Source organism: Cynara cardunculus (genome assembly GCF_001531365.2).
Source record: "Cynara cardunculus var. scolymus isolate 2C chromosome LG 13, CcrdV1, whole genome shotgun sequence".
NCBI lineage: Eukaryota > Viridiplantae > Streptophyta > Magnoliopsida > Asterales > Asteraceae > Cynara > Cynara cardunculus.
The window spans coordinates 22,415,138-22,426,313 of record NC_037540.1 but is presented as its reverse complement, the minus strand read 5'-3'; the positions used below and the strand labels follow the sequence as shown (position 1 = coordinate 22,426,313).

The 11,176-nt window shown below is 37.0% G+C and overlaps 2 protein-coding genes across 5 annotated transcripts; one reads left to right on the top strand and one right to left on the bottom strand.

Annotated features, from left to right (window-relative positions):
* The first annotated feature begins 294 nt into the window (after positions 1-294).
* LOC112526040 (pentatricopeptide repeat-containing protein At5g62370) lies at positions 295-8,142 on the top strand. Of its 4 annotated transcripts, XM_025136418.1 has the most exons (7): positions 295-335; positions 474-3,613; positions 3,708-3,760; positions 6,062-6,133; positions 6,524-6,649; positions 6,774-6,917; positions 7,994-8,142. In XM_025136418.1, exon 2 carries the CDS (start codon positions 521-523, stop codon positions 3,500-3,502), a length of 2,982 nt encoding a protein of 993 aa, XP_024992186.1. In that variant the 5' UTR covers positions 295-335; positions 474-520; the 3' UTR covers positions 3,503-3,613; positions 3,708-3,760; positions 6,062-6,133; positions 6,524-6,649; positions 6,774-6,917; positions 7,994-8,142. The 4 variants fall into 4 exon arrangements, with proteins under 4 accessions (XP_024992186.1, XP_024992185.1, XP_024992187.1 ...); XM_025136417.1 differs by having other exon boundaries at positions 305-3,613; XM_025136419.1 differs by having other exon boundaries at positions 305-3,613; positions 6,753-6,917.
* On the bottom strand, positions 7,988-9,745 carry LOC112526041 (pectinesterase-like). The gene is made up of 2 exons (XM_025136421.1): positions 8,842-9,745; positions 7,988-8,682 (listed from the first exon to the last, which is right to left on the bottom strand). Exons 1-2 carry the CDS (start codon positions 9,743-9,745, stop codon positions 7,988-7,990), a joined length of 1,599 nt encoding a protein of 532 aa, XP_024992189.1.
* Between the last annotated feature and the right edge of the window lie 1,431 nt (positions 9,746-11,176).

Below are 11,176 nucleotides of genomic sequence, written 5' to 3'. Positions count from 1 at the left end.
AAAAAAAATAACTTTAATTTTAAGAAAGAAAATATTTAAAAAATAGAAAAGAATTAAATAAAACTGGGTGTACCCATCAACATATTTTATTATTATCATTCTTTTTTTTAAGAATCAATTATTTTTTATTTGTAAATAGGTCTCTGTACGTCTGTAACGGTTCTAACAGGATAACCAAAAGATCATTTGATTAAAAAAGGGCTAGAAGTATAACATCTCTATTTCTTAGGGTCATTTTCGTCGGAAGCTCGGTTTTAGGTTCCATTTTAATTCTAGGGTCTTACGGCTCTGGTCGGCGCCGGTTTTTGCCCTTTTCCGGTACAAGAACAGTACAGGTTCTACTGCAATGCAATCCCTCTTTCAATATCCTAATTAATCCTTCTTTATACGATCATTTCTTTTCCTCCTCTTTATCTTCATAAATTCATCATATATTTTTGTTCTTCAATTATATCACTTCAATCGACTTGCAGAACCACAAGCTCCTCTTCCTAATTATTAATTAGCACCAGATGGAAGCATGATTAAGAGGAAACGGATTCATCAACCTCATTTGTTTATATCCTTCTTCAAATCATTCGCTACGAGCCCCTTACCCCTATCAGACCCTCCAACTGGAACTTCATTTCCTACAGTTTCCCCTTGTCAACAAGATCATAAATCCTTGTGTTTTTCCCTTGCTGAAAACCTAATTAAACGCGGGCTTTTGTCGTCTGCTCGACGAGTTATTCAGCGTCTTGTGTTACAGTCGCCCACCATCGTTGATGTAATTTCCGTCATTGATTTTGCTGTCTTCCGAGGCGTGAGTCTTGACTTGTCCACTTATTCTGCCCTCATTTGTAGACTTGTGAGTGCGGGTGAAACCCGGATAGCTGAGAATTTGTATATTGATAGGATAGTGAGACTAGGGCACAAGCCTGACGCTCCGTTATTGGGTTCCATGATTATTTGCTATTGTAAATTGGGGAAACTCAAAGAGGAAAATGACCATTTCCAGAAGCTTGTTGGGTTGAAGTCATTTTCCAGTGGAAGAGCCTGTTCTAAGTTTCTTGGGCAAATTTTTGCACAAAATAGATTCTTTGATGCATATGATTACTTCGTTAGGATTAATGATGCTGGGATTTTACTTTCTGTTTCATGTTATAATATGCTGATTGTGGGGTTGTCATTTAGAGGGTATGTTGATGAAGCTCGCCAAGTGTTTGATATAATGCACGAGAGAGGTGTGCCACCTGTATCTCATTTGTTGAAGTCACTAGTATTTGGTTTCTGTAAGACGGGGAAAGTTGAGGAGGCTGAATTGCTGAGTGCAGAGATGGAGTCATATGGTTTCTTTGTCGATAAGGTGATGTACACTAGTCTTATTAATGGTTACTGTAAGAACAGGAAAATAAAAATGGGGATGAGGTTGTTCTATAAAATGCTCAAGATGGGTTGTCAGCCAGATAGTTATACATACAATACATTGATAAAAGGTTTTGTTAATTGTGGATTATTTGATAAAGTGTGGATTTTACACAAGCAGATGATTGAACTAGGATTGGAACCTGATGTGTTGACTTACCAGATTATGATCAACAAATGTTGTAAAGAAAAGAAAGTTGATTGGGCGTTGGCATTGTTGCGTAGTATGTGTGATATGGACATAATGCCTAATGTGTATTGCTATACACCCATCATCCCTGCACTTTACAAGGAAAACAGGGTGGAGGTTGATGAATTATACCAAAAGATGCTGGAGTCTGGAGTGATTCCTGATCAAGTGTTGTTTTTTGCACTAATGAAGGAGTACCCGAAAGGGCATGAGCTTCATCTTACACTCAAGATTTTGAGTGCAATTGCTAAATATGGTTGTGGTTTTGATCATTCATATCCATCTGTTGCTTTTGTACCTGCTGAGAACATTCAATCTGAAATCGACCATCTTCTAGGGCGAATAATAGAAAGCAGGCCTCATATGGCTAATATGGTTTATAGTATATACATAATTGGACTGTGCATGGGAGGAAAAAGTGATGCTGCATTGCGATCTGCAGTTTTCATGGTCAATCTTGGATTTCAACCTCTGCTCTCAGCTTATAACTCCTTGATCAAGTCATCTTGTGAAGAAGGATTTGTTGAGCATGCCAAGGCTCTAATTGAACTCATGGAAGACATGGGTATGGTTCCAGACTCAACAACTTTTTTAGTAATGGTTAATGAGCATTGTAAGCGGGGTGACTTGGCATCTGCCTTTGATGTTCTTCGTCAAATGGATGAGAGGAGAATGAAACCTAATGTTGCTATATTTGATTGCGTCATCGGTTGTTTGGGCAGAGAGAAGAGAGTTTTTGATGCACACAGTATGTTCAAGAAGGTGCTTGAAAGTGGTGTAGATCCTGATGAGGCTTTGTATGTCAGAATGATTAATGTCTACTCCAAGAATGGACAAGCATTTGAAGCCAACCGACTATTTAACCGGATGATGAAGGAGGGCCTGCAACCAGATTCACATGCTTACTCAGCACTTATTAGTGGATTAATTAAGAAAAATATGATGGAGAAGGGTGTCCATTATGTTGGTAGTATGTTCAAAGATGGTTTTATGCCAAATAAAGTTCTGTATACCTCCCTTATTGATCAATTTTTAAGGAAAGGGGAGCTTGAGTTCGCATTTAGACTAGTTTCTTTGATGGAAAGAAGTCATATTGAGTGCGATCAGATTACATACATCACTTTGCTCAGTGGCATCTGCAGGAATCTTCAATGCTACACTGGCATGTGGCATGATACCCGTACAAAGTTTGGAAAAGAGAGAGAAAAGCTGTATCATGTTCTTCATCAAAACACATTGTTTCCCAAGGAGAATGATATGAGAATTTCCATGACAACTCATGAAGATCTGAAGTTCTTAGCTAGAAAATTAATAAGAGGAATTAAAGATAGTTGCTACATGCCTAATTTATATTTGTATAATGGCATATTATCTGGATTTTGTCGTATGGGTAAGTTTGAGGAAGCATATGGTGAGCTGGATGCGATGCAAAGACAGGGTGTGGCTCCTAACCAGGTAACCTATACCATTCTCATCAATGGACATGTTCAGGTTGGTGAAATTGATATGGCTGTTCAGTTGTTTAACAAAATGAATGCTGATGGTTGCTTCCCAGATAGAATTGTATATAATAGTCTGATAAAGGGATTTTGTAAGAACAGGAGACTGGTTGATGCCTTATCTCTTTCACATGCAATGTGTAAAAGAGGCTTTGCTCCTAGCAAAATTGCTTATGAATATATGCTTATTAGTCTTTGTGCTTCGCGTTTGATCAATGAAGCATTCAGTATATGTGAAGATATGATCACCCATAATTATTTACCATGTCATTATAATGGTAACTGGTTGCTACACATTTTACTCGAAGAAGACAAGTTGCACGAAGCTCAAATGGTACGTAATATGATGCTTGAAAGAGGAAGAAAGTTCTCAAATCCAATGAGACAGAGAGTTCTAATGAGCTCATGAGAGATCTAGTCTATTTTCATTTGGTAAAATGCAACTCGTCGGCACACAAGTTAGAAACACATCTCAACCGTATCGATTTCGGAACATAAGTTCATATCAGGACTCTCTCTGGTAATTCTGTAAACCTGGTGCTAATTCCTTAGCTTTATTTTTATGATTATTTCATGGGATCTTGGAGCATCTAATATAATGTCCTGTTTTGTAGGAAAAGATGGTTTCAAAGCAGAGTAACATGATGTGGGCATCAATGCCATTCAGGTTATTTTTGTTCTTTATATGCTAATAACTTTTTTGTTATTTGTATTCTTATGTTGAGAAGCTCTGTTACCAGCCACTTTAGGATTCCTTTAATATTTTCTATTGCGTCACTCATTTAGCTAACCTATGAGCTAGAGGGGGCCAATTTGAACTAATTTATATGAAAAAAAAATCAGATTTGGGTTATATTTTATTGCTTAGAGTTAAAAAAACATGGCTAAAAGGGAACGAGGTCAATCGGTTTAAAATTCTCCCATGACATGATATATTGTTTACATTATCTTAAATTGTCTTATTCAAAAAAATTGGCTCATTATTTTGATGACAATTTTCATAAAATTTAATATATTAATTATTTATGAGATAAAATAGTGTTGTATGCCCGAATTAACAATTCACCCGTGCTCATTTTGCTACCTATATTGTGAGCTACAAATAATACCTTGCTGTTGATGCCTATTGTTTGGTAGAAAAATGTTACTGCAAGTGCACAGGTCCACAAGTAAGATAGTATGTAAGAACCAGGTATGGTACCCACAAGGACTATTTTATTCTCTTGATTGTAGTCATTGTGCAAGCTTGGTAATAATAAGTTAATAACCAAACCAAACCGACCCAGTAAATCCCACTCGGGAGTAGGGTCCGGGAGGTTACATGTACATAAACCTAACCTCTACCCAAAATGGTAGAGCGGTTGTTTCCATGAATTTATGTACATCCCATTGTCGGCATTAATTTTGAGTTTTAGTATGATCTGTGTGTTGTGCTTGTGATGTGTCAAGGGAATGGTTACTTTCTTGACTTGAATATGATCCTTGTCCCTTAGTTAATTATAGTTTAGCTTTATATTTCTGCATCCTAATCGTTAATCTTCCTAAATCAATTTGAATATATGTTATTGGAACGAGATTTACTTAAATGAAATCCCTGAAGTCATAGCATGCACTGAAGAAGTCAATTGACGCAAAAATCTGTTATGGCTAACATTAACACCAGGATATCAGTTTTCTTCCGATCTTACTGAATTCACTAGTACATACACACATATGCCTATGGTGCACATACAAGAAAATGACATTAAAATTCGTAATTAAGTTACATGTGCAGCCAGTAAAGCACACTGACTAAACTTTTTGTTTCAGCATTAAAACCGCACACTGTGTTCAATATTTTTCCTCTTACAACAGTCATTCTGGTCATGATATAAGCAAATAATCTACCCATGTTTGTCAAGCATGAAATAGATTATACGCACGGAACATGAACAAACTCAACTTTACATCAATATCATTTAACAATCAACATAATCCTCTTATCATCCAACCCGTGGATTCCGGTAATTCAAGGCATACATGTTTAACTAGCATCATTTTAATGTATCAACAATCTTCCGAACTTGTGAACTCATGGACCAATACCTAGCCATATGCCCATGGTGCATTTACAAATACGTGGATAAAGATAATGATGATCATGCTAGCATATTCTAATCTAGTTGCCTGTGTGTCCGTGTTCTGCTGTTCGTATTGAAATCTAATATCCAAATCAATATGTTGATCTCCTCCAATGGATCTTCTACTCTGATGTTAGCAATTTGATTCCCCACTAATGTATCTGTGTGTTTTTGGGCTGAAATTGGGGGATGTGTTTGTGCCTGTATTTCTCCAACTTTCAGCCGTTTCCCTTTTACGTATCAGCCAAAACTAATTAAAAGCCTTATCCTAAGAAGACAAATCTCCCCCTGATTAAAGTTCTTGCAAAAATGACCTTGATGCCCCTGATTAATTAAACTCGCTGCCTGCTGTGTTATTTTCGAGACATGGCTGTTGGACAGCAGCTTTCAGTTGCTGATTTAACAACACTTGTGGCAGCTATTCTGGTGATGTTGTTCAGTTTCTGCTCTCCAATCAATCGGAACTGCACTTGATTTACGAGACTGCCCCTGCTGTTCGTTGATGTTGGAAGCAAAAATGTTGTTGTTTACAGCAGTGGGCAGCAGCTATTTGCTATTGGTCAAACTTCCAAACCTCTTCCAAATTTATCCTTGATCCTTTCACACACAATACAACCATGTCCACACTTTTTTTCATTCATTCATTTGTAAGTAAATTTACCTCAATTTTTTTTATAAAATGTTAGATAAGTTATGAGTTGATGATTGTTACTTATTAGTTGTGTCAAATAGGTGATCATGGGATAACAGAGTCATGGATCTCATTTCGATAGCCATGGTCCATGGAGCTTGGTCAGCTGGTACTGAGCCAGGTTCAGATCTCATGAGACATGGGTTTGATTGTGCAGAACAAGGTTCGGTTCAGTTGGAAACGGCACCAACCCAGTTGATCAATACGCAATTTCTAGACTCTGTTACAGGTGATTCTTCAGACCATATTGTTCGTTTAATGTTGTTTGGTTGTACCACATGGGTGAGAAGATGATAGATTGAAAAAATTCGGTTTGTATATTTATAATATTTTTCCATAATTATGATATGCTGTTTGAATTCTAAATAACATAAAAACATAATCATTGTTGGGGCGTCTTAAACTCTTCATAACAATAAACTATTATCAATAGATGCAAATTAACCACTTGTAGAAGTACATTCATTTCTCCATAATGCATTTTATTACATGTTAACTGAGGAATTACGTTTCATCTTCACTTAGTTCCATATAATCTATAAAAGAAACCCAACACTAGTTTATATTGATTCTTTAACCATCCACTTTCTCATACAAACCATGTTGTTATAAAATGTAGGTGTCAAAATGATGGTGGCTGGTTGCTGAAAATCTCGTCTCTTTGGCGAACAGCATGAAAGAACCAAAGATATTATCATGAGCGGTGAATGCCTTGCCTCCAACACGCTAGAATGATCATTCACTTGTAAGTAGATTTACTACAAAATTTCATAATAATCATTAAACGAGCTATGCTGCTGATTGTTACTTATTAGCTGTGTCAAATTGATGATCATGGGATTGACAAGTCATGGAACTCATTTCGACAGCCATGGTCCATGGAGCTCGGTCAGGTGGTACTGAGCCAGGGTTCAGATCTCATGAAACATGGGTTTGATTGTGCAGACCAAGGTTCGGTTCAGTTGGAACTCAATCCAGTTGATCACTACTGCATTTGGTAGACTCTGTTCGAGGTGATTCTTTAACCATATTGTTCATTTTTCTTCAAATTATGACTAATAATTGATTAAAACCAAATAAAAATGATGTAATCGATATGAATGACATGATCTCAATATGCAATTAATAATCTTTTTTGCCAAATCATGTAAATGAAAACCAAAAAACTAGTTTTGTAGAAAGTGGTGTGGGGGTATTACTGTACCTTAAGCAAATGCACACAGAAGTAGGGGTGTTCATGGGTTGTGTTGATTGGGTTAAATGCATTTTAATAACCCAACTCAATGTTTGCAGTTTGAAATATCTCTAGCTAACCCAACCAAAACGAAAGTGCAACGCAACCCAATCCAACCCGAACTGTACGGGTTGGTCGGGTTGATAATTTGGGGCATCAAATATTCTTATTACCTTGAATATGTTGTTTTGTCTACTCAATTCATTTTTCATCATCAATCTTTTGGTATATAGCTTATCCATACTCCTTATAAGCTTATCCATACTCCTCCTTATAAGCTTATCAATACTCCTTATAAGTACGTGATGGTGACTTAATAATCATACTAAATCCAAGAAATAAAATGATATCAGGTTCATCGGATTGGGTTGGGTTCAAATGACCGTAACCCGATTCCAACCAATACCTACAGTTTAAAAAGTTTACAACCCGATTAGACATTGAGTTGTTTCGGATTAGGTTATATTACATGTTAGGATGGGTTGGCCAGGTTGGTCGGGTTTTTGAGCACCTCTACACAAAAGGGACAAGATTGTGACAAGATGGGTGAGGGTGAGATAGACCTGTAAAATGATTGTGCAAGGTTTTAGTTTTAATTTGACAAAACGTTGTTTCGTAAGTTACCAATTTTGTCATGTCTTCCTTATTTTTGTTTCGCTTATTTTGGCGGAACAAAAAAAATACATTTTCGTCTCGTTTAGTCATGTCTTGTCCTAGTCTAATTTCGCATGAGATAACATATTTTTTTAGATACAAAGCAGGGATACATTATATTTGTTCCAATAAATAATCAAATAATGTTTACAAATAGATAATGAATGATATAATAATCAAATTTGAAACTTGTCATCACAGCCCTGCGATGAATGGCACAGCGGTGGCCGGCAACCATGCCCTACCAGCAATAAGGCCTTCCACCGTGAACATTCGTGCTTCACTCGAGCTCATATTAGCATGGTATCCGGCCCACTTCACTCGGTTTTCCATGGCGGCACCCGGACCAAAACAACCATATTCACCATAATACAACGTATTAAAAGCGAAATCGGTATTCCCCCACGGTGACCATCCTTGCGGATTGATAAAGCCATCAAGGTATGTTTTCATGAACACTGTTCTAGAATATTCTTGCCACGGCCGGCCTAAGTAGGTCTGAACGGAACTCACCACCGGAATTAGTTCCGGAGTGGGGATTATGCGGCAGTTGTGGATTGAAATCCCGGTGTTTTGGAACGGATCACCACGGCCTTGGGCGGTTATCATGTTTGCTTGTCCATTTAAGGGTTTTCTGACTAAGATTACACAGTTCTGGAAAACCACGGCGGCATTACCGAATATGAAATCGATGGTACCGGAAATATAGCAGAGTTTGAAGAATTGTCTTTGGGAAACGGCGAATAGAGTGTCTTGATAACCTTCAAAGCTGCAAGCGTAGAAGACAGAGAGATCGGATGCTGATCGGAGCGCCACCGCTTGGCCGCTTTCAGGGCCGGCGGTATTTCGGAATGTTATACCACGAGCTATGAATCCAGAGCAATCCACTCCTGAATTCCATTTGAATTACAACAAAAATGCATTTTGAGATTTTTGATTTTAAGTTTTTAAAGTGATTATTGCAAGTCGAAGTTTCACTTTACTTCACTTCTATTATAACATAACATTCACAAAATTAATAATTAATAATTAATAATTTTATATCTTACCGACGGTGGCTGAGCTATAAGTTGTGGAACCTCCACGGGCGCTCCGGTTGCCGGTGATAATGGTGTATCTGATTCCGTCACCAACGAACATGATGTTCTTCAAATCGTTTACGATCTGGATGTTTTCATTATATACACCTCCTTTTATGTATATTATAAATCTCTGATCCCCGTGGTCGATACTTCTGGCATAATCAAGAGCCGATTGAATGGTCGGAAACCTACTATCCGGTGTTTGAGACACTATCACGTTTGCTATCGATTGGATCGACGTTGTCGCCAACAATCTCCGGTCATGGTGTGTCACCCAAGCCGGGAAATCGTTGGTATTAAAATCGTAGTTTGGATTTTGGTTCAAGAACAAGTGATTTATGGCCAAACTATTGCTTATCATCTCGGTCAAGTTACTTGACTTGATCGGAGATGCAAAATCCGTCAAGTTCATTTCAACACAACCGGAAAAACAAGTTTGGAGGTTGGTGAAGGCGGCGCTCAGCCATGTTTGTGCGTCGAAGTTGGAGCTCCGATTGTTTTTCAAGCCGACTAGGGTTTGGTTGAGTTGGAACACGGTGTTATTGAGAAGCTTGTAGCAGTCGTTCCAAACCGCGGTAGTTGCCATGGTCTGACACATCTTCCCAAGGTCTCTTGTGCATCCCAGAGCCTCATTGGCGTTATCTACTGCAGCCTGTAAGGCCAACATTCGAAAATCTGTCCTATGTCGTGGCACATGATGTTTGCCACGACCCAGAAAGAAGTTGCATTGGTTCGGATGAGGGGTCGTTTGGCACCAGTGGTTGATATCAGTGCCAACCAATTCGTCATCTGCTTGTACAAACAAACTGAACGAAGAATACAAGACGAACAAGTAGAATAAAAACGACAAAAATAGGTTAAACGAATTCATTTCGGGTTTGGTTTTTGGTTGTTGTTTTTTATTTGAGTTTTCTTGGGGATAGAAATGATTGAAAAGCGTATGATGAGATGTTGGTTTTTGTATAAGGATATGAAGACTTTGAAAATGGATAATAAGTGTAAATGAAGGTTAAGTTATAACGAATGAAGAATGGCGGGTGTTGTGAGCAATTGATTCTATGATGTTTATTGTAATGTACGGTGGCTGCCCTCGTCTTTATTGTTCAATTTCATGTCTTAACAATTAATAAATTATAAAAAATGAATTTATGCTTTTAATCCAAGTTAGATTAATGATCGAAAGGGGGACCTGAAAACATGGTTTTATAAATTTTTTGAGGGCCGTTTATTTTACGCTTACAAGGTAAATGATTGTCGGGTCACTTATTTTACTAGGTGAGCATGATAATGACTAAAAATCTTACCCATCAAGAAACATAACAGTAATTGAGGTTCTTACCCAGTAAGTAAGAGAAAAGACTATTATCTGGTTTAAAGCTTACCGAGTAAGATCCACTTATAAATATTACATTTTTAATGACATAGAATGTTATCCGATAAGGTAACTGAAAGTGATGACTCTTTATCGATAAATGCTTGATAAACAGCCTCTTACTTGATAAAATCAGTATAAATAAATAAATAAATAAAGTTAGAAGGGTTTTTCTAATTTTAATTGAAAGATATCATATTTTTAAATATTATAGATATTGTAATCAGCGTTTATAATCATATCATATCATGTGGGCTGTGGCCGTTATTTTGAAAATGAAGTAATTAATATCGTCGGGTGGTTACGTGTACATAAGATTAGAAGCTGCTGTCGTGTGTTAGTGTTAATAAGCTCCCTAATTAATTGAACTCCAAGCAACAATGTGTATATTCATTGTCTATGTTTATGCTTTTAAAGATTATTATACTAGACGAAACATCGTGTGAGAATGAGTTAAAGTAAGAAGTGTAATAAAGGATTTGGACCTTTGATCACTTTTAATCTCATTCTATTCTATGAATTGTGTTTCTCATAGAAATTGATCCAATGCAACTCATTACTGTTGATCTTTTGGACCTTTGATCACTTTTAATCTCATTCCATTCTATGAATTGTGTTTCTCATAGAAATTGATCCAATGCAACTCATTACTGTTGATCTTCAATTAATATTGCTATAAGGGTGAAGTTTCATTCTTACCATTTTTAGCATAACTTCCATTCTCATCAAAATACGACCTTATGATAATATATATATAGGGGCCTATTCAAGGGAGAACTGAGTTGTTTGTGGTAACTGTGAGAACCAATATTAACCACAAATCAATAGATAAATTAGGAAACTGATAATTTTGGTAATTTGACTTAAAAATTCAATTAAAGGGCATTTTAGGTATTTCTAAAATCTTCTCTCTCCGGCGAACCTTATTCA